Here is a 24932-nt window from a genome sequence, read left to right as displayed (position 1 = left end):
CCTCCACTTCCATTGGCCTTCCTTTATTTTACATGGAATTTTCTTCAGGGTCCACTCCCACCTTTCCGTTTGTTTTTACTTTATCTTATGTATATTCACTTGTTTATTTATCTAGCTATTCATTTATCTGAATTTTATTGATTTTTTATACTTGTTCTGTCTGATGCTTCATCCACTAATCTATTTTTTCATTTTTTTTATCATATTTTCTTCAACAACCTTGATTTATGAATAGGTTTTTGTTGTAAACACCGCGAAATGAAAATTCTTTGCCTTTAGTTCCCCCCAAAATATACATACACACACAATATATATATGTATATATATATATATATATACAGTATACATTCCCCTCTTGGGGAAGAGGGGAATGTCTGTTGAGGAAGGAAGGGAGAGGACGGAAGACAGAGGTGAGTGGAGAATGGTTGTATATGGATGATGTGTGACTGCATGAGGAGGAATGGGCGGGGTGGGTGGGGGGGTAGTATGTGTGAGTAAATTTTGACGCAGCCCGAAGGGATTTCTCCCCGTCCTCTCCTTATATGCAAGGGGCGACGGAGAGGGGGGGGGTCGCCGATTAAATGAAGCGGCCTTGCTGTGGATGTGCTGTGTCTTGCGACACTGCTTCTGACCCAGGGCGGTGGGCAAGGTGCAGGGATGACCCGTCATCCAGGAGGTGCTCAGATGAGAGGGAGGGTGGGAGGGGTGTGGAGTGTATCTAGGGATGAAATGGGTGGGAGTGTTTTTATGCCTTTCCCTTTTTGGCTACCTCCCTTGAAAGGGGGAAAAAGCCTTGGTATATGTATGTATACTTGTTTAATTATTTATTTGTTTACTTGTTGAATTTCTGGCAAGAATAAAAAAATCAAGGGAAGGACATTTCGCAATAGATCAATCCTATTTTTTTTTTTTTTTTTTTTTTTTTAAGAATAAAATGATTTCTGTGTGTAAGAAAGCAAACCACCCGCCCTCCTTCCACCTCCTTCCCCCTTCTTTCCCCCCTCCTTCCCCTTCCGCCTTACCTCCTCCATAGTTCATTTGAACTTGACTTGAGATTCTGTTCACTAATGTAGAAAGGTTGTTATTTAGTTCTCCAGTCATAATGACTTGCAATTTTTTTTATTTTTATGTATTATTCTTCACGTTGGTGTACTTAGACAATATTTTCTGAAGAAGAGAAGCCAAGGCTGGGTTGTTCGAATCCGCATAAGTTCGCGCGTGATGTCAGTAAGGGAATATGGACTTAAATCCCCAGAAGGCTATCATGCCTAGCTCCCTCGGAGAGCGAGTAATGGCTGAGTGTTGAAAACAGTTAAGTAGATGTATGAATAATAGATTTAAGTAAAATGTTAGATACTCGTAGATCAAAGTAAATGAACTAATAGATAAACATGGAAATAAAGAAGAAAAAAACAAAGAAAATAATTCTATAAATGATTTAAAGTAAATGAATAAATAGACAAAAAATAGCGAGGTAAAGAAAAAAGAAAAAGAAAATAAAAGAAAACAAGAAGCAAGTATATTTTTAAATAGATAAGATAAATGTATAAAACTAGATATATAAATAAAAACAAGTAAATAAATAAACCAACATTTGCCAGGTTGAAATGACCCAACCAAAGTAATTTGATGAATACATGAGCAAATGAAACAAATCAATAAACCAATCAACAAACATCTGCCAGGTTGAAATGGCCCAACTAAAGTCATTTAGTCGGTCAAATCTGTTCTCGACCTCCTCTCAATCGGTGCCACATGTCAAAGGCGACGCTTTAGCCCCTGTCAAGGAATCCTCTGACACAAGTTTGCGACGAAATGGACAGCCTGGCCGATGATCTTTCAGAGTATATTTCTCAACAATTAGCCCAAAAATGAAATTTATGTTGCAATGGGTAAAGTTGCTAAGAGGTGTAACGCCAGAGTTGGTTGACAGGAGACTTATTCGTCCTTAAATAAGTCAAATGAAGAAAAAAAAAAGGTGAAATTAAGAAATAAGTGAACAAGCACATGCCAAAAAAATAGAATAAGATATAAAATGAAATAAACGAAAAAATAAATAAAGATAAAAGTAATGATAGGTATATTAAATATAATGGATAAATAGAATATAATAAACAAATTGATAAATAGATAGATACACAAACAAATAAAAAGTCGATGAACAAATACATAGATAAATAAAAACTCATTTTTGCCTAGGTGTTTACCCGAGTGAGTTTAAGAACTTTGGAGTATTCTAGATTAAGACGCTTCAGTGAGAAATCTATTCTAGCAACTGATTCCTCTATTATCGAAAGGCTATCAGCCTACTTCTAGGTTAGATGTATGTTCTAGTTATTTACAAATTTTAATCTAGATTTCACATTTTGCTATCAAGGGTATTAGCTTCATAATTTATATAATTAATATTCAGTGGTACCCCTCTGGACCAGAGTTACACAATGTTTGTTTATTTGATTAATTATTTATTTACTTGTTTCTGGTTTTTAATTAATTTACTCGCCACGAATCCTGTGGGATTGTCCGCTTGTTTAGGAGTGGTAGTATTTAAACTGTTTGTTCTGGTTGGCAATAAGGAGTGTTATTTAGCTGAAGAAATCTCTGTTTCAATACCCTTGCCTTGTTACCCTTACCTCATTACCCTTGCATTGTTACCTTTGCCTCATTACTCTTGCCTCATTACCTTTCCATGTTACCCTTGCATTGTTACCCTTGCCTCATTACTCTTGCCACATTACCTTTCCATGTTACCCTTGCCTCTTTACCCTTCTATGTTACTCTTGTCTCATTACCCATACCTCATTACCCTTCCATTATTACCCTTGCCTCGTTACTCTTCCTTCATTACCCTTGCCTCATTGCCCTTGTCTTATTAACTATTCCTCATTACTCCTCCATCATTACCCTTCCATCATTACCCTTGCCTTATTACCTTTCCTCATTACCCTTGCCTTATAACCCTTTCCTCATTACCCTTGCCTTATTTCCCTTGCTTCATTACCCTTCCATCATTACCCTTGTCTCATTACCCTTGCCTTATTACCCTTACCTCATTACCCTTGCCTTATTTCCCTCGCCTCATTACTCTTCCATCATTACCCCTGCCTTATTACCCTTCCATCATTGCCCTTCCCTCATTACTCTTGCCTCATTATCCTTCCCCCAATATCAATCTCATTACTGTACATTTCCCTGATTACCCTGCTTGAGATCCTGTGTCTTTACTTGGGCGAGATATTAATTTTTTATTCACACCTGGAGGAATAAGTTTATACACACGAAGTTATTTTATCTCGCAGCAAATTTTTATTAAACACACACATACACATACATGTATGTATATATACACATACGCACACACACACACACACACACACACACACACACACACACACACACACACACACACACACACTGCTGACCATAAGAACTTAATGATTGTCAAACGTACAAAATAACTTAACTTATCATGTACATGGAATTCCCAAGAGAGTATTAATTCGTTATTATGAATAATATAATTCAAACGTTTCACTCACCAAATATCATAAATTGTATGGTAATAAATTCCACTTGACAGATGTATGATACGTATGTGTGTCTGTGTGTGTGTGTACGCGCGTATATATATATACGTGTGTGTGTGTGCGTTCGTGCGTATGCATGTGTTTGAATTATGTTATCAGAACACCGGAAAATATACGAATATATTTTGTAATAATACCATGAACAAGTTTATTACTTTTTTGTAAGGTTATGCTTGCATTAATCAAATTCATTTTCTAAACATAATTTCATACTTTCGTTGACACAGAATAATTATTTTAAAATATCACAGGAAGTAATAAACTATGAAAAAAATATATATTCGATAATGACAAAAGAGTTCATCAAGCCAGTGTAGCGAAAAAAATAATTAAAATTTATTCATTAAGCTTAAAAGAGTTGGTAATCGATCTCTGATGTTATAAATTCAAAGCCTTTCCATATAATTACATCGAGTATTAAAAAAGCGCAAAGGCTCTTTTGGTCTATAGCAACGTTAGCTCAATATCGCCCGCCACCAAAACATGATAATAATTTTACATAATCATTTATTTTGCTTCGATAATCAGTACAGTAATCAAGGGAATTCGGTGCTATCCTACATTATGGTTATTTGTTCAACGTTGTATTGTAATAAGGTCGTAATTCTTCCGTAAATTTGTAATTTATTCGTCATGTCCACGTATATTAGGATTCGCGAATCTGTAGCTCTGGGAAAGGCGCGTAGATATATAACATACAGAAACACACATGTGCGCGCGTTTAAAACACACACACACACACACACACACACACACGTAATCCGAGATCATGGTGAATCACACACGCACCTACTTTCGTTTCATGTGTGCATGTGCGTGTACATTCGTATGATTATGTGCATATATCTATGTACATGTGTGCGCGTGTACGTTGTATGCAGGTGTGCCTGTGCGTGCGTGGGTGAGTGTACATTCATGTGCATACACATATGTATAGACTTCCGAACTCGTTCTAAGGTTATTACTTAATATATATACAACACTAAATGTGAAAGTATGCAAATACATCATGCAGTTATGAACCAACACCGTACACGCACACCCACACCCACATACACGCAGATATATATATATATATATATATATATATATATATATATATATATATATTGAAAGTGATGGCTACTTGTGTATTTATTATTTTCTTAAATGTATTTTCCATATCTTACTATGGACTAAGGTTCCTTTGAAAGGATGTTTATGACTTCACTGAAGGTGGTCATGTTTGCTATATCGCGAATTCGGGTGTAAGACCCTTCTTCACTAGCTCTTAGAAATTTTCTATCTGGCCAGGATAAGAATTATTCCGTTGGTATATATATATATATATATATATATATATATATATATATATATATATATATATATATATATATATATATATATATTTGCGTCCCAGCGGAGGTATCCGATTTAGGGACTGTCTTTTAGCTTGCGGTGGTGTTGTGGGTTCGGTGGGGAGGGGTTGCTCCTGACAGGAGCATGTGCCAGAGGGAACGGTTTATGTGTAGATGTGATGGAGTGTTTAAGATGATCCTTCTTTTTTAGAGGAGGGCTCCTACTGGGGAGGAGCACGTTAGCTGGGCTGCCAGGACGATATGGGTGTGGCCTGAATCCGTGGTGGTGTTGGCCCGGAGGCGGTCCAGGGCTGTAGAAGGGTCGCCGAGGTCTCGTAGAGGGAGGAAGTGGTCCTTCAGCTTGGGGCAGAAGAAGAGGCAGTGCTGGAAGGACACCGGTTCGGTGCCGCAGGTGCAGGTAGGTTGTAGGAATTTGGTCCACCAGTGGTTGACCCGGATCCTGGAAATAGCAGAAGATATGTGAGGAGGTAGTGAGCAAGAGCCCGAGGCCTTGGTCATAGGGCGAGTAGTGGGCCATCCCCGGTAGGCTGCGGTGGCGGCGTAGTCCGACTCCCAGATGTCCCAGGAAGCTTGTTCTATCCTGCGGAAAGCGTCGCAGACCGTGAGCTGTAACACGACCCGGTATTCCTCTGGCAGTAGAGCGCCTCGTTTGGCGGCGCTATCCGCCATTTCATTTCCGTGTAGTCCCACGTGGGATGGGACCCACTGATAACGGAGGCGGACGCCTAGATTTGTGGCCTCAGTCGAGAGGCGTAGTATGTCGTCGAGGAGTTCGGACCTCGACTCGTAGTATGCTCCCTGCAGGATAGTCAGGCTTGTTCGGGAGTCAGAGAGGATGGTGACTCGTGGTGGAGGTTGGGGTAGGTTGATGACCTTGACCACTGCTTCTCGGATGGCGACGAGCTCGGCCGTTTGGATGGTGGTGGGGGGAAGCTTCACCGAGAAGGATTCGTTTGTCGGCTGCAGGAAGACTCCCGCTCCAGTGCGGCCGTCCTCACGGACGGAGCCATCTGTGTAGACGAGGAAGTCTTCCGCATATTTTCTCGCCAGTAACTCTCGGGTCCGCATTAACAGCAGGTGGGGGCTGTCGTCGCGGTTTAGTCCGGGGATGCCAGGTGTGACGTCGGGAGGGTCCAGGTCCCAGGGAGGAACAGGGTCGAATTGATGCTGGGATACAAGCCTTCGGTCGTCTGGTCGAAGTCCGGCTGCGAGACAGATGTCCTTTATTGAGCTGGGCAGGCCTTGAATAAGAGCTGTAGTCTGGTTTTCGACCCAGCCTTCGGTCAGTTCCGCATCCGTAGAGTTTGGGACCCTCGCGGAGCCAAAAAGTATCTGCAGGCGTCCCACTTGAGACGATGTCGGAGAGGAAGGATCCCAGCTTCGCTGTATACTTGCTCCTGCGGGACTGATGTCGGTAGACCGAGCGCTAGGCGGAGTGCTTGGCACTCGATCCGGGTCATGTTGCGTAGGGTCTCTGGCGGTAGGTCGTGGAGGGCAGGGGCGCCAAAGAGGAGCCGAGAGCGCACAAGACTCTGGACTATGGGAATAAGGGTGGCACGGTGCTTACTCCAGGACTCGTGTCGGATAGCCTGAACCAGGTTGAGTGCTCGTCTAGCGTTTCGGGAGACCTGTTGGATGTGCTTGGTCCACCGTCCGTCTCTCTGGAAAATGACTCCCAGGTATCGAGCTGAGGCCGTGGGCTTCACAGGTGAGCCACAGACTGTGATGTGGTTCCAGTTGGGATACTCTCCCCTATTGTAGCCAACTTGATGTACAGGCATGTACACCGTTTTGGTCGAGGAGAGTGAGAATCCCAGGCTCGTGAGTTGTGCCACCACCAGCTCTATTTGGCTTTGGAATACCCGAAGTTCCGCTTTGTGTTGTGCAGAGTCGCGCTTGGGACGCCTGTGCCTGGACTTGTGCCATAGTGCTACATCGTCGGCATAGGCAGTGACGACCGTGTCGCTGCGCACGCCTTTTCCGACATCCGCCAGCAGTAGTGTGAAGAGTAGGGGGGCCACGACAAAGCCTTGGGGGACTTCCATGTCGACGGGGGCCTGTTGGTATATTTAATTATGTTACTTTATATACTTAAATATCTGTACCTGCTCTTCACTGGGGGAGGTTACCGGTTATTTGGGAGAGGTTTCCTAGTAACTCAGGCAGTGATGAAATGTCACGTGCTAGGGGAAGCCTCCGACTTCGTGTAGTGACAGAATGTCCTATGCTTGGGCTTGTGGCGTTTTTGTCTGGGGCTTTGATTTGTGGGTTTATGTCATCTACTTGGGTTTGTGGCGATTTATCACATGCTTGGGAGGGCCCGAGGTTTATCTGCTTGGATAAAGAGTTGAACCCAAAACCGAGCCCTTGGCAATTCCACTCCCCAATTTGGATTTTACACCATTTATGGTGACCCGCTGTTTTCTGTCACTGATCCAAACTCTAATCCATTCTAACACTTTTCCTCCTATGCCATGGGCTTCTATTTTATTTAGTAGTCTCTGGTGGGGCACTTTGTCGAACTATCATTGTTATCTGACGCCTTATATACTTTAGTGTAAAAGAATAGAAGATTAGTCACGAATCAAATTATATCTCTCGATGTGATCTCTGAGTCTATTAACTATTACTGATTCAAGCATTTTACCTATTAACTGATGTCAGACTGATTGGCCTGTAGTTGCATAAAGACAATTTATATCCCTTTTTGAAAACAATAACAACGTGTGCCTGCCCCCAAGCAATGGGCATAAAATCGGTGTCTACCGATTTATCAAATATTTCTGTTCACTGGTCGCAGATTTCAAATTTACGCTCTTTAAGCACTCTTGGAAAATTTTCGTCTGGACCCGGGGATTTTATAGCTTTAAATCTATCAATCTATTTGACTACTACTTCCTTACTAATGCTGATATTTGGTAGTCTACTTTCTTCAACCCCACTGAAAATCGGATCGCAGTCAGGTACCTTAGCTAATCTCTCCTTAGAAAACACCGAGATAAAATATTTGTTAAACTCCTCACTCAATTTTTCCTCCGATTCTATCATGACATTTTCGTCGTTTTAATTGGCCCTATCCTTTCGTTATTTTTTGTTCTGTAGAGATGTAGGAAGCCCTTGAGGTTGGAACTCGCTTGTCTGGCAACCTTAATTTCATAGTTACGTTTCGCTGTGCGCGTATTCTTTTTAACCAGTTTTACCACATCGTTATATTTGGATCTAAGGTGTGTTCCCCGTTATTTATTCTTACGCAAAGTTCTCTGCTCATTTCGATCTCATATTTCAGCCTGTACGTCATTCATTTGGGAGTATTACTATTCTTCCGTATCGACTTGAGATGAATACATTTATTTTGTGCATTTAGAATTAAAGTTGTTAGGTTACTGTACATTTCATCCAAATCGTTGACCGGTCTGATAACCTCGCGCTTGTAAGTGACCTGACCGAAGGTTTGCGTACTACCCTCCGTGACCCGACCCCTGGCCGCGCTAATGACGTTCAGACTGCCCATGTATGTATATATATATATATATATATATATATATATATATATATATATATATATGGTTTTCACACACACTGAATGGTCCCCAGTGCAGATCTTAATCTTTTTTCAACCACATTAACTTTTTACTTTTAATTCCATGTCATCACGAACGAGACTGACAATGCGCTCGTCGGAGACATATACGGAAACTGATACGAAGCGAAGCCAAGGGCTCGAACCTCAGCTCAGACGTATCAAAGTAACAGTGTCTAACCACTGCGCCATCAAGAGAGATATAAGTTGAGTACAATTTCTTATATTTGTATGTTCGAGCCACATATACACGAATTTTCTGCTCAACCCATCCCCGCTATAATGGTACAATTGTAGTATGTGCGCGTGGGCAAGTGTTATACTGAATGGTCCGCAGTGTAGATCTTAATCTTTTTCTACCACATTAACTTTTTACTTTTAATTCCATGTCATCACGAACGAGACTGACAATGCGCTCGTCGAAGACATATACGGAAACTGATACGAAGCGAAGCCAAGGGCTCGAACCTCAGCTCAGACGTATCAAAGTAACTGTTACTTTGATACGTCTGAGCTGAGGTTCGAGCCCTTGGCTTCGCTTCGTATAAGTTTTCCGTATATGTCTCCGGCGATGTGTATGTGTATATATATATATATATATATATATATATATATATATATATATATATATATATATGTTGGTACATTGTGACAAGTTGATGAAGGTGGAAAAAGAAGTCACGGGTCTAGTTCCGAGTTCCTGAGTTTATTCCTGACCGGTTTCGCTCTATGCTTCTTCAGAGGAATGTGACTCTGGAGTGAAGCTGGCGGTATACATAGTCTGAGTAAGACCGCGTTCCCTCCTTGGAGGTGGGTTCCGTTTGGTTGTACAATAGTTTATAATTTTTAATACAATGAACAATAGTGATAATACAGTATACAATAAATTGTTGTGATGTTATTATAAAACAGCTCCGGTGTGTGTGGAATGTTGATCGAGGGTGTAACAGTGTAAGTGAAGTGAGTGGTGTAAAAATGTGGGAATCCTAAAAAGTGTCATAAGATAACTTATAGTATTAAATAATATAAAGATGAATATCCAGATAAATAAAATGAAATAAAATAAAAATAAAAATACAAATATAAATAAAAATAAAAATAAATAAATAGATAAAAATGTGCTAATTTAAAGTGACATGACATCTCATCGCATATCGTTGTGTGACAGAATGTTATAAAAAATACATACATATACATATATGGTACAGTTTTACATATGGTACTGTAAATAATAAATAAATATATAATTAATGGATAATAACATATTTGGACATATTCGGACAGAATAAAAATATGATAATAACAATAATAATAATAGTGTGATAGTGGGCAACGTTCTCTTTGACACATCATTGTATGACCTAAGATATAGATTAGTTTATACTTAAGATAATAAATTGTAATTTAATTTAAAATGAAGCAATATAAAATGAAACAATAATAAAAAAATGAATAAATAAATAAATGCCAAAGAAATATATAGTAAAAATAAAAATAAAAATAAAAATACGAACTGACCGGCCTCAAGCCCTCAACCCAGGAAGTGCGGGCGTTTGGGCACCGGATGGAGTTTGTCATGTCGTTCTATGTGGGCGCTGTTCTGGGGCAGGTTCTTATGGCTGCGTATTGAGCTGTGAATTTTTCCCATTTTATATCCCCTACTTTTTGGTTGATGTTGGCAAAAATTATAAACCATTGTACAACCAAACGGAACCCACCTCCAAGGAGGGAACGCGGTCTTACTCAGACTATGTATACCGCCAGCTTCACTCCAGAGTCACATTCCTCTGAAGAAGCATAGAGCGAAACCGGTCAGGAATAAACTCAAGAACTCGGAACTAGACCCGTGACTTCTTTTTCCACCTTCATCATATATATATATATATATATATATATATATATATATATATATTTGTGTGTGTGTATACATATATGTACACGCACACACACACACACACGACTCGGTGGCGCAGTTGGTAGAGCGCTGGACTACCAGCATGATGGTGCTCGTAGTACTTGGTTCGAATCCTGCCCAGGGCCGAAATTATTTCGGTATCGCTGCGCTTCGGGTCGTTACTCTGACTCTCGTGGGGGGGGGAGTTGGGTGTGTGTGTGTGTGTAAGGTCATAGCATTACCCATAGATCGGTCATACGAGCTCTGAGCTCTCTTCCGGGAGGGAAATAGCTGTCGATCACGAGCCCAACACGTGATCCAAAGACCAAGGTGAACACACACACACACACACACACACACACACACACATATATATATATATATATATATATATATATATATGGGCTGAGAGTATGATAGAAATTTTTTAAAAGTAATGAAAAGATGTTTTTGGAAAGAAATAAAGAGGAGGAGGAGGCGAGAAGAAAAGGTAAAAGATGTAGATGGAGAGATGATAATCGAAGAAAAGGCAGTAAGAGGAAGATGGGCTGAGTATTTTAAGGAATTGCTAAATGTGAAGGAGGATAGGGAGGAAAGGTAGTTGCAGTGGGAAGCGCTAGATAGATAACCGTGATGTATGAGGAAAATGGAGGAGAATTAATGAAAGATGAAGTGAAGGCAGTTGTTTAGATGATGAGAGCAGGTAAGGTACCTGGGCTGGATGGATGTCATGCAGAATGTCTGAAAAAGGTGGTACAGTGATAGTGGACTGGCTGGTGAGGTTATTTAATGTTTGCTGGAGAGAGGGTAGAGTACCGGAGGACTGGAGGAGTGGGAGTGTCTGTATAGTTCTACTTTACAAGGGAAAAGGGGACAAGTGTAGTTTCAAAGGGATCAGCCTGTTAAGTGTAGTTGGGAAGGCTTATGGGAGGATCTTGATTGATAGGATTAGGAGAGGAACAGAGGGAGTAATTAGTTAAGAACAGTGTGGGTTTAGGACAGGTAGGGGTTGCGTAGATCATATTTTTGTGGTAAGACAGATATGTGAGAAATTTATAGGAAAAGGTAAGAATGTGTTTTGGGTTTTTATGGATTTGAAAAAGGCTTATGGAAGGGTAGACAGGTAGGCATTGTGGGAGGTATTGCAGATATATGGGATAAGAGGAAAGCTTTTAGGATTTTTACGAGAGTAGTAGAGCGTGTGCCAAGATTAGAAATGGAGAGAGTGAGTGGTTTGAGTTAAAGATGGGACTTCGTCAGGAATGTGTTGTATCACCTTGGCTGTTCAATTTATACTTGGATGGGGTGATGCGAGAAGTAAATGCAAGGGTGGTGGGGCAGGGATTTGAGATGGTTAAAGAAAATGGAGAAAAATGGGAGATAAGCCAGCTGTTGTTAACGGACGGCACTGCGCTTGTAGAAGGATTAGGGGAGGGATTGAGGAAGTTAGTGACAGAGTTTGGGAAGGTGTGTGAAAGAAAGAAGTTTAAGATAAATGTGGGTAAAAGTAAGGTAATGAGATGTACAAAGGGAGAAAGTGACAGCAGACTGAAAGTGAGTATTAAGGGAGAGAGACTGGAGGAAGTGGATATTTTTAGTTACTTGGATGCGAATGTGGCAGGAAAGGGAAGAGTGGAGGCGGAGGTAGAATGTAGCTTGAGAAGCGAGTAAATGCCTTGGTGGATTAAAAAGTGTACTGAGAAATAGACATTTGGGAATGGATGCTAAGAGGATATTGTATGAAGGAGCGATTGTGCCGACAGCACTGTACGGGGCAGAAACATGGAACATAAGAGAGGAGTTGGAATGTGTTTGAGATGAGGTGTCTGAGAAGTATGATGGAGGTTACTTGGCTGGATAGAGTGAGAAATGAGGAGGTGAGGAGGAGAACGGGGGTGGAAAGGGAGTTGGGAGATAGGATTGATGAAAGAGTATTGGGATAGTTTGGACACATGGAAAGAATGAGTGAAGAAAGACTAGTAAAAGAGGTGAGTAAGGCAGAGGTGGAAGGAGTGAACATGAGGGGGGCGACCTAAGATGAGATGGATGGATGGGGTAAAAGGGGCTTTGGGAAAGAGGGGAATGTCTGTTGAGGAAGTACGGGAGAGGACAGAAGACATGGGGTGAATGGAGAATGTATATCGATGATGTTGTGATGCATGAGGTGGAGTGGGTTGGGGATGGGGGATGAGGGAGTATGTATGAGAAATAATTTGACGCAGTCCGAAGGGATTTCTCCCCGTCTTCTTTTCTGCATGATGGGGACGGAGAGAGAGGGGTCGCCGATTTAATGAAGCGGTGTTGCTGTGGATGTGCTGTGTCTTGTGACACTTATGACCCAGGGCAGTGGGCGAGATGCAGGGATGACCCGTCATCCGAGAGGTGCCAAGATAAGAGAAAGGGAGGAGGGTGGAGGGGAGTGGAGTGTGATGGGGATGGAATGGGTAAGAGTGGTTTTTATGCCTTTGTTTTTTGGCAACCTCCCTTATAAGGGGGAAAAAGCCTTTGGTATATGTATGTCTGTCTACACACACACACACACACACACACACACACACACACACACACACACACACACACACACACACACACACACCAAACACCTTATCTTGGCATTGCAGCGTCATCATTATCTGCAAATCTTCTGGGTTGCTCTGCAGACGAGATTGCTATGAAGGCAATGTAATGTATCATAATGTTGGATGTTGCAGGTTGTGTATCACATCTTGTCATGCGTATGTTTGTAATGAGTTGCAGTAATGAAAAATGAGGATAGGAGATTTTCATGTCTATAACAAAGATCCGGAAAGGAAGTAAAGTAAAATAGAGTAAAGTATGGAATGGTAGAGTAAAACGGAATAAGAAAAGAACAACATAAAAAAAACGAAATTAAAGTTCTATATCATATATAGCAAGGGATTTTTTCCCCATGATAAAGGAGATAGCCAAGTCAAAAGACAAGTTCCCACTCCTTCCCATTTCGCTTCCACCCATTCCACCTTCATCCACCAACCTGTCTTCCCTTCCATCTTAGCTCCTCATGGATGACGGGTCATCCTTGTATCCCGTCCACTGCCAAAAAAAAACAAAAAAAAAAAAACACATATAATTATGATAAAGTGTAAGACAAAATAAAAATGAAATTAATAAGTCAAATAGAAAAATGAAAAATATAAAATAAAGAGAAAATGAACAGTAAGAATAAACTAATAAATAAAATTAAATTAGATGAAATAAAATTACGAAATAAGAAAATACATAAAATATAACGAAACAATTGACAGGAATAAAAGCACTTTGCTGAGGCATTTTTCGACTGATTTTGAAAAATTCAAACTTTTCTAGATTCACTTATCCTAATTGACAGTTCATTGTTCTAGATTCACTTACCATAATTGCAAGAGCATGCCGAAAGGAGACCTTTTGGTCCATAAATATATCGGATGCAAAAAATATGAAATAAAAAATAGATCACTAAATGAATAAACAAATAAATAAATAAATAAACAAGATAAATAAATAATGATAATGATAAACAAACGTAGGTAATAAAATTTATATAAAAACAGATAGATAATAATTTATAACAATGATTAATAAATAAAATTAAATTAATGGTAGGCGTTACAGCATATTGATTAGGTGTTTATCTAAATTAACCTTAAAAGTTTGAATTGTACTACATTGCACTGCCTCATGAAGAAGTTTATTCCATTCATTTACTACACGGTTGGCGAAGTTGTTTCTACCCACGTCCAAATATCTACGTTCTGACAGAGACCATTGTTTCTTGTCAGAATTGCATACAATGTGAAAATTTCGTCACTTTTGATGTCAATTCCCTTTGAATCATAGAAACGTGTATGGAATCACCACGGAGTCTACGCTTTTCTAGGGAGAGTAGATTTATATGTTTTAGTCGATTTTTGTATGACTTATTTCTGATATTTGGAATAATTTTTATGGTTCGACTTTGTCCTTTTCCAGGCTGTCAATTGAAAGTTCATTTGATCATTCTTACATGAAAAATAAGTTGCAAAACTTGGTAAATTTTGTATAGACAAACATAGCGACATCGTGTACAACAAGAAAAATATTATTTCTCTTTTCTTGCGGTGAAATATGATACGACAAAGATTTACGCTCACTATACCAAGGTTGCTTCGACAAATATTTTATGTTTGTTTTATTATGTAAGATAACGCCATCTTCGGATAGAAGTTTAGTCGACAGGGAGACTCTTTGTATCGCTTTGAGTTATATCTAACACGGGACTGTATATATATATATATATATATATATATATATATATATATATATATATATATACATATATATATATATATACATATATATATATATAATAGGTATATATATATATATGTAGGCGCACACACACACACACACACACACACACACACACACACACACACACACACACACACACACACACACACACACACACACACACAAGCCCATCAGAGCGCCGAGAACTGACCGATACAAGAACAGTGCCATTCCATCCATTGTCCGCACAATAAACTCATCATAAATTTTAGACTAAGCATATCACTCTAATAATTACTATATTACTCATAAAAGTGCCCAATTGTATTATTGTCAGTGTATCACTGCTATCTCAATAAACCTATCATTATTATTATTATTTTTTTTTTACACACACACACACACACACAATATATATATTTTTTTCATTTCATCTTAGCTCCTTGTGGATGCAAACACGTGTGTGTGTATGTATGTATGTGTGTGTGTGTGTGTGTATGAGAGAGAGAGAGAGAGAGAGAGAGGGAGTGTGTACTCGTATGTTCTTATGTATATGAGATGGACTCGTATGTATTTATGGACAATTGTATACATAAAAACCAAACACTACGGGTAGCATATACATTCATAGCATATAGATTTCTAAAGTTGAAAAAAAGAGTTCTTTAATGCTTTGCTACAATGTATTGGTGTAAATATGAATGAATAAAGAAAAAATCTGTCTAGATAAAGAGAGAGAGTGTGGAGGGTAACAAGATGTCCTGCTTGTTATTTCGTAACGCATAACTACATTAATTATCTATGTCCACGTTACCAAATAAAACAGAAAATATCAGACCTTTTTCCTTCGATTTGCGCATGCGCATACAAAGCCACTTTTCCCAAATCACAGGCGGGTACCCACATAACTTGATAAAACGAGATTCCCAAAGTTGGGAGCGAAAATCTTCCTCATTAACATGATTATCTGCTAAAGTGTAGGAGAGAATCTTACTTCACCTTCATTAAAGAGATGAGACCCACCCAGGCCCCCGACCCAACTACCCCTAAATAACTCGTGCCTGTTCAGAAAATTTCTGAGGGCAGAGCAGGAGGAGGAGGAGGAGGAGGAGGAGGAGGAGGATGAACAAGATGAGAGGCTGATGATAGGAGGAAGGGCAGGAGGGAGACGAGGAGGAAGAGGAAGGGGAAGGGAAGAGAAAGAAGAGAAGGTAGAGGAAGAGGAGAAATAGGAAGAGGAATAGAAGGGAGATGAAGAGGAAGAAGAAAAGGAGGAGGACTAGTAAGAGGGAAGGGAGGACTGAGGAGGGGAGAGGAGAGGATGGAGGAGAGGGGAAGGGAAGAGGAGGAAGGACGAGGTGGGAGAGGAAGAAGAGGGCGAATAGAAAGAAGATAAAAAAAGAGGGAGAGGAAGGTAAAGAGGAAGAAGAGAAGAAGAAGAGGAATAAGACGGGAGAGAGGACTGAGGAGGGGAATGGAAGAGTAGGAGGGACGAAGAGGAGGAGAAAAAGGAATAGAAGGAAGAGAAGATGAAGAGGAGATGAAAGAAGAGAAGAAGAGGAGTAAATGGGGAAGGATTAAGGAGGTGAAAGGAAGGGGGAGAGGGAGAGGGGAAGGGAAGAAGAGGGATGAGGGTGGAGAGGAAGAGGAAGTAGAGGGTGATTAGGAAGAGAAAGAGGAATAGAAGGAAGAGGAGGAAGAAGAGGACGAGTAAGGGGGGAGGGAGGACTGAGGAGGGTAAAGGAAGGAGGAGGGGGAGAGGGGAAGGGAGGGGAGGAGGGACGAGGGGTGGGGGGGAGAGGTTGATCCGGAAAATATGGGATGATGAGGAACATGGATGTAAACTGGTGGTGTTTAATGTGGCAGAGAATATGCGGGCGGTAGAAAAAATGTGGTGGTCAAAAGATAAAAGGCTGAAAAAAAAACAAAAACAAAGAGCTGCTGCTGAGGATGGAAGAAAGCGGTTTTCATTTTTTTTTCTTTATATTATGCATCTTTTTTATATAATTTGTTCTCTTTCTCTTGTTGTATGAATATTGGTTTAAGAAATGTTTGTTCAATGATTTTTGGTGTACGTTGTAAAATAATCATTGTAATACCTTTTTCCATAATTACCTATGGTAGATTGATTAGATGTGATAACGAAACCGACATGAATCTTTATAAATCTCTCCGAGTTTAATCCAGTAGAAATTTATGAACCCAAACTAGTCGTGTGCTGGTGGCGTAGTTGGAAGCCTGTTGGCCTTGCGTTCACTGAGTTGTGGGTTCGAATCCCGCACTTTTCCCCGATTCCCAGCAATAACTGTATTAAACCCGGGTCCACACTTGTTGCATTTCCACGTATCGTATAATTATTGCGTACCACCCTGTGATACGATACGGTGCAACAGGGTATTATACCTACTTGTTGCGTATCCGCCTGCTGTATACGGATACGCAACAAGTGGGTACAATACCCTGTTGCACCGTATCGTACCACTAGGTGGTACGCAAAGATGATACAATACGTGGAAATGCAACAAATGTGGAACCTCTACCCGTCCCAACAGTCTTAGAGCACAGATCAAATGTGATGGCTTCGGCCGCAGCCACTCAGCGCCTTCCGGCGTAGGCTGTTCACAACCTCCACCTAACTAGAAAAGTAAACGAAGATATATATTATTGTAATTATACTTTTTTAATTCAAAGTATAATCTAATACAAATGGAATAATAAGTTTAGGAATTATCTCGGGTTAAAACTAATAAACTGTTAACGTCAATCATCAATGCTAGATTGTTTTCTTGACAATGATCAATTAGCAACGCAAAGTCACATTGACATTCCGTTTACATGTAGCAGTATCACGATTCAGAAGAGATTATATGCGGATTTTCTGGAAGGTAATCACCAATGTGCTCGAGTACACTTTGTTCAGACATTATATTTGGGTAAACGCGTTGGTAGGTTCGGTTGAAATGGTCAGCATTTTACTTTGCAGCTCGAAGCAAAACAATTCCATTCAGAAACAAAGAATTGCTGGACACAATCGTTTGACGAGCATCATTGAGCCATGAACGCACCAAGGAAATCGTACCTTTAGCAGATGGCTCTCCTGGTGGTATCTTGAGTTAGTCATTCAAGGACAAACATTAGATGGAGGAGATGCAACTTCTCAGTTCAATATATTTGAAGGGTTCTCATAGGAACATAAAACATAAGAATGAAGGAGACTGCTAAAGACCATAAGACTTACACTAGGTAGTTCCATGTCCATTACCATCTATCATCTACATATTTTCTCCTCTATTCCTACACGATACTGGGGAACCTCTCTCATGACTGAACTCCAGCATTAGAGTGAAGTTCTACGAACATAAGAAAGGGGACTGTCAGAGACCATTAGGTAATTCCATGTCCATTACTACCTGTCCTCATTCATAGTGTAAACTAAAGTGCCTAAACTGTCCTCGTAAGGTTAATTTCTGAGCCCTTGTATCATTTTGGTCATTCTCCTCTATGCTGATTCTAGTGAATTAATATCCACTCTATAGGACGGAGACCAAAGCTGTACCGCATAATCAAGGATGGATCTAACTAACGTGCCTAAAGTGCCTAAACTGTCCTCGTAAGGTTAATTTCTGAGCCCTTGTATCATTTTGGTCATTCTCCTCTATGCTGATTCTAGTGAATTAATATCCACTCTATAGGACGGAGACCAAAGCTGTACCGCATAATCAAGGATGGATCTAACTAACGTGCCTAAAGTGCCTAAACTGTCCTCGTAAGGTTAATTTCTGAGCCCTTGTATCATTTTGGTCATTCTCCTCTATGCTGATTCTAGTGAATTAATATCCACTCTATAGGACGGAGACCAAAGCTGTACCGCATAATCAAGGATGGATCTAACTAACGTGCCTAAAGTGCCTAAACTGTCCTCGTAAGGTTAATTTCTGAGCCCTTGTATCATTTTGGTCATTCTCCTCTATGCTGATTCTAGTGAATTAATATCCACTCTATAGGACGGAGACCAAAGCTGTACCGCATAATCAAGGATGGATCTAACTAACGTCAGGTAGAATGTTATAAGAATGTTATTTCTAACCGTCCTAGGTATTAAACCTAATGTTCTGTTAGCTTTATTCCTGGCGCTAATGCACTGTTTCCTGGATTTAAGGTCAGGACTCACTAGCACTCCAAAGTCTCGCACTCAGTTTTCTCTCCCCCATTTGAATTTTATATCGTAAATGGTAACCCGCTGTTTTCTGTCACTGATCCATGCCCTAATCCATTCTAACACTTTTCCTCCAATACGATGGGCTTTGATTTTATTTAGTAGCCTCTTGTGGGGACCCTTGTCGAAAGGTTTGCTAAAATCAAGGTAAATAACATCGTTATTATCATTGTTATCTGACGCCTTGTAGACATAAGTGAAAAAAAAAGAAATTAGAATATTAGTTACACTTGATTTACCCTTGGTGGACCCATACTGTGAATTACGAATTTAATTATGTCTCGATGTTTTCTCTGATTCTATTAGTTATTACTGATTCTAGCATTTTTCTTATAACCGACGTCAAAATGAGCCTGTAGTTGGGCATACACGATTTATCACCGTTTTTGAAAACAGGAGCAATGTTTGCCTGCCACTGAAAGTAGGCACGAATCCAGTGTCTACCGACTTCATATTTCGTTAACTGGTCGCAGATTTCAATTTTACACTTTCAACCACTCTGAAGAAATTCATCTGGATCTCGGGATTTTGTATCTTGTCTATCATTCTGTTTGACTACTTCCTTACTGATGCTGACGTTAGTCTACTTCCCTCATTCTCATTGAATATCGGGTCGGAGTGAGGTACCATATCTAACTTCTCCTTTGTAAATACCATGAGAAATTTTTGATAAATACCTCTCATTTTTTCCTCCGAATCTATGAAGACATCTTCGTCTTTTTAATTGGGCCTATCCTTTCCTTATATTTTGTTCTGTAGAGATGAAAGAAGACCTTTCGGTTGGATCTCTCTTGTCTGGCAACTTTAATTTTGTGGTTACGAATTGCTGTTCTTTGTTCGCGTGTTCTTTCTAACCAATCTAACCATATCGTTATATTAAGATCTAAGGTATGTTTCCTCGCCTTTTATTTTGTTGTAAAGCCCTCTTTTTTATTCCGATCTCATTTTTCAGCCTATTCGTTATCCATTTGGGAGTATTAGTATTTTTTCTTATCGCCTTGAGGGGAATGAATTTACTTTGCACACACAAAATCATAGCGGTTAGGTTACTGTACATTTCATCTAGACCACTGGCTTCAGGCTTGTATGTGACCTAACCTGGGAATTGCACACCTTCCTCTGTGACCTGACCTTGATCGAGACCTCTGATTGCGCTACTGACGCTGACCTCATTATACTTTTCATCTAGACAGCTGACCCTGTCACTGTCCTCCGGTCTGGCCTCAAATGTGACCAGTTGCCCTAAATATTTCCTCAGTTTTTCAAGATTGGCTCTCATCAAATCAGGTTCTAGAATTTTATTCATATTATTCCATTCCTCCCATATAATATTAAACCCTGTTTCTTGATTATCGCGAGAACTTAGATTATCGCCCACTTGTACGTTTCTCTTTAGATCTCCATTTTTAATTAAAAGTCCAGAGTATTCTCTCCCCTCGTAGAATCGTTAATAATTTGCTTTAGAAAATTGTAGTCATAAAAAAAAAAAAAAATCTTCCTGATCTACATTTTCCCAGTCAATGTTTCCATAGTTAAAATCTCCCACGATCACTTTTATATATTGGGACGCCCTGCAAATTTCGTGAATTAGGGGTTCAGTCTGTTCAGTGCTTAGGTTAGGTGTGTATGGGACACCGATATTAAGTTGCTTATTTTCGCCTATAATCTCCATACGAATAGATTTCGTGATTTCCTCTTCCTTAATAGAATTGTTGATTATACTATTGGTTGTGTTTCTGACGAAAAGTGCTACTTCTCCTTCCCCTCCTGCCTTCCCTATCGTTGTGAAATAGCTTATATCCTATCACGGACTCCGGAAGGAAATGTCTATCCGGCATAGTGACCCAAGATTCAGTAATAGCTATACTATCAAATCTCTCTACGCAAGCTTAACCTCTCAACGAATAATTTTTGTTCGGTACGCTTCAGCTGTTTGTTTATTAAACCTTAAGTGTGTCTTCCCTCCACCTGTTTAAGTGATTCTTTTCACATTCGCTCGCAGCTAGTTCTGTTGTCTAAATTATATTCCGATATTTTTTTCCCTACTCCCATGTAATTCACCCGGGAAAACCATGCAGGATGCCGCCTATTCGCTCAAGAGATTCAGCAAGGAGCCGAAATCTTTTGGGTGTCATGTGCACCATGTCCCTTATATATAGATCATTCTTGCCGTAAAAGTGATCCCAGTTGTCGACAAATACCCATTCATTGGCCTTACAATTATTTGCTATTCTATAATTCATTACAATAGCCCTGGAATGGCACATGCCTCCAAGTTTTCGAATCGGAAGGATTCCAGATGCAATAGTAATTCCACTCGTAATCCTAGTCTTGTCTAACGCATTCCGGAACCGCGTAAGTAATTCCTCCCTCCCTAACTTACATATGTCATTCCCTCCTGCACTCAAACAAATAATGGATCGTGCGCCTTCTCCGACCATACACTCTTCAATTCTGTCTCTAACATCACCTATCCCTGGCCTGAGTTCTGTGTTTCCTATCTTTGTCACAAAAGTCCCTATCTAAACACCTCACCTGGTTATCCCCTACAACAAAATTTTTACCTGTGGGCAGGGATCGACTGCCCTTCCCATCTTCGCTTGCATCTTATTCGTTTCTCCTTTTTGTCCTGCGAGAGTTTGAAAAGAGATCCTGCATTCAAGCGGGCCCTAAGTGCTTTCTACCACCTTCCCGTGTTTGTTTTTTTTGGTCACCGTTTTCCACTAAAGTTTTAAACACGGTTTGTTGTCCGTGATTTAGTCCTTCGATTGAAGAACTCGTTACTTCTCTATAAGGCCCGCAACGGTCTCTTCTAAGGCTACAAGTCTACTACGTAGAGATTGTAGCACTCCGGCACTGATCACTGAATCGCAACCACTCGCCAACTCTCTGAAGCTGCTATCCCAGATTGACCTGACCTGATTGACGCCTTCTACCCAGTTTGACGCCTTCTGCCCAATTTGACGCCTTCTCTGTGCGCTGGTGGAGTAATCGGAAGGGTGCTGGCCTCGCATTCGCTAATTTATGGGTTCGAATCCCGCACTCTTCTCCGATTCCCAGCTGTGACTTTTACCTGCCACATCCTTCCAAGCGCATAAAGCAAAGGTGGTGGCTTCGGCCGGAGCTACTCACCGCCTTCTGGCGTAGGCTTCTCGCTTATCCGAACTAACGTCAAAACTGACTAAATATACGACGCGTGTTTATGAACACAAAGATAAGAAAATCTAATTATAGAGTGACATCTAATTTGAGAGTTAGAAATCATCAGCTAAGATAAAACTGTCGGTTATCATACAAATGTAATATAAACAAAGACACATCAGTCTTACTCCAGTGTCTGAGAATGAAACTGAATCTTTACTTACCATTATACTAAGAAAAGGAACATAATGTGGGATTGGAAGACGCAAATGAGGATCAGAAAATTAAAACAGAGAAACTACAAAAATAAGAATTAATGTTAAGAAACGTTATAGTGAAGGCAAACCTACGTTGGGTGAAAATAAGATTCTAAGTTGGCTACAAAATGTGTCCTATATTGCAGTCTAGATTGTGTACAAGGCTTTTATTCATTTTTTTTTTACTACCTAACCAGCTAATTAAAATAATTGTAATTAGTTGGGGAGCTTGCGTATGTCTTGCAGTGTTTCCGTTGTTATGGTAATCTATTTTAGTTTTGTTTTTGTTTTATATTAAAAAGAATTCTGTGTAACTCCAAGAAAGAAATAATTAACCTTATAGTGATATTCAGGATATTGAGGGTTCTTGATCTATAATTATCTTCGTTTTAATAATTGACATCAGTTAAAAACACATGCACAAACACACGTACTTGCACGCAGACTTACACACACACACACACACACACACACACACACACACACACACACACACACACACACATAAACACACACATTTTATATATATATATATATATATATGTTGTGTATGTTTCTATGTATATATGTATATATATATATATAATATATATATATATACTTGAAACACATGTTGTATAATAAGGTGGTAAATTAAACACAAAACAGTAGGATTCTAAGGGAGTAGATAGCACCCGCTGTTCTCTGTATTTGCCTTACGCCATATTACTTATACATTTATCTACATATCAACATTGTTTAAAGGTGAGGCAGTTGAGTGGAAAAAGTGGTCTGGAAAATACAGGATGGATCAGGAACACTAGTTTACTGACATTTCGACTACAAAGGATTAATTACAAAGGATACCGACAGGAGACCTTTTGATCCATAATTAGGTCGGATGCGGAAAAAATTTAAAAGAATGAATAAAAAAATAAATAAGTAAATAAATCAAATGAATAAATACATAATGATAAAGAATAAACAAATAGATAAATGATCATGATATATAATTAGTCGAAATGGCAGTGATGTCCATAATCTTATCCATGTATTAATTTTCACTTGTATAAGTATATCAACGTAATTGATGATTCTTTTCTCTGCTCCAAGTAATCTTTTAGTGTAACATCAGCCAAGGAAATTAGCAAGCGAATCTGCTACATTCACGCTCGAGAATAGGATTGAACAAACAAGTAATGCACACATGCTAAATTAGTTTGGAAATTAATTTCCTATGTGAATATGTGTACATTGTGTGTCCTCAGAATCGTACCATAAAGTTGATGTACAGTCGCCTACACTTGTATATGTACAACAGTTTTTTATCTCCTGGAAGGAATTGTGGAATGTGTATGGTTTCGGGTTGTAGATGGACGCGTATTAGCCCAGTGGATACCGTCTTGAACTAATGAGTAGATGGTCGTGAGTTCGATTCCCGAAACCCACTGCGGACTTGCCGCTTTGGTTCCCTATAGCCCTGACCAGGCGGGGAGGTAACACAACATTGGCCTAAAACGGCGGCTTGCCACAACTGACAAGGTTTTGCCTTATCATGGGTTACTGTGTTCAGCGCCGAAGAGGTACAATCTCTACTTAGTAGAATTGAAGCCTTGGAGGATGCTGTTAAGTGCCTTAAAGAGGAGAATCGAGTTCTCCGCTCGAAGGCCCATAATACGGAGCTGCCTAGTGTAGGCCTTATGGTCTTTTGTTCTTATGTTCTTATGGAAACTAGTATGTTATAACACATTTGTAAAAAATCACTGTTAACCCACTGTACTTTCCGTTATTAATTCTCCGATAGTGGGTTAACAGTGATCTTATGTTCTTATGTTCTTATTTACCACTATGTGGGATTGGGATGGTGAGATGAGATGGACGAAGTGAGCGAGTTACAGTGGTGGCAACCGTACATGGTGACAGATAAGCTTGGAGAATGAAGGAAGCCTTCATAAGGAAACTTCTTCACTCTGTTTCACAACAGACCGTGACTCGTCAATTGTGAACCCGAATAACCAGAAGGCTTTGTAGTATTGTAGACTCCTTAAGGAACATTTCAACAGTATGTCAAGCATTTGTTTAGATTTAATTCCTTCTGTGTGTTCACCTTCTCAGTGTATGATACAACGTTCATATGACATTTAGAGATGTGACAAATGAAAGATTGTAGCCGAAGCCGGTTCTACTCGAACTCGCAACAGTTAATTAGTCATGTGCAACAGGCTGTACCTGTCGTCATATCATTTACTCTTTACAGACACTTTAGCTAGATGATTCCCTATGAAATCATTTAGCTATTTAGATATACTAAACAAGAACATAACAGATGAAGAATCCACACAAATAAAATTACCAGGAGCTACTGTAGAGCCACATAAGTATGTGACAGTACAGTAAATTAGCAATAAAATAAAATTCAAGTGCTGTTCATTTCATATGTCCCTTCGAGTCATCCAGCGTATTTTCTATTTTATTATAATTCATTTCAACAAGGTTCCTGACTAGATCCGTGTGAAGAGAAATTTTTAGACGTTTATCTTAAGTGAGAAATATTGCAAGTGACATCAAAACAGAAAATGTAAAACATTTTTTGAAAAGCGTAGATTCGATATGAAATGAAAAACACAACTCTA

General features: G+C 39.7%; 1 protein-coding gene across 1 annotated transcript; it reads right to left on the bottom strand.

Moving 5' to 3' along the window:
• Positions 1-5131: 5131 nt before the first annotated feature.
• LOC143036353 (uncharacterized) lies at positions 5132-20228 on the bottom strand. Its single transcript, XM_076203601.1, has 3 exons — positions 20085-20228; positions 6293-7002; positions 5132-6176 (listed from the first exon to the last, which is right to left on the bottom strand). Exons 1-3 carry the CDS (start codon positions 20226-20228, stop codon positions 5132-5134), a joined length of 1899 nt encoding a protein of 632 aa, XP_076059716.1.
• Positions 20229-24932: the final 4704 nt, after the last annotated feature.

Source organism: Oratosquilla oratoria, chromosome 20 (assembly GCF_046742065.1).
Source record: "Oratosquilla oratoria isolate Oo_2021 chromosome 20, ASM4674206v1, whole genome shotgun sequence".
Lineage (NCBI taxonomy): Eukaryota > Metazoa > Arthropoda > Malacostraca > Stomatopoda > Squillidae > Oratosquilla > Oratosquilla oratoria.
The sequence above is the reverse complement of the archived record's forward strand: the minus strand, read 5'-3'. Positions and strand labels throughout refer to the sequence as shown.

Bases quoted from the DNA above. Each gene is read 5' to 3' on its own strand.
- LOC143036353 (XM_076203601.1), bottom strand. From the start codon at position 20,228: ATGAATAAAATTCTAGAACCTGATTTGATGAGAGCCAATCTTGAAAAA. The intron at 7,003-20,084 runs GTCAGTAGCGCA...ATATACCAACAG, and splicing joins AAAAGTATAATGAGGTCAGC to GCCCCCGTCGACATGGAAGT. The intron at 6,177-6,292 runs GTGGGACGCCTG...AGGCCTGCCCAG, and splicing joins CCTCTCCGACATCGTCTCAA to CTCAATAAAGGACATCTGTC.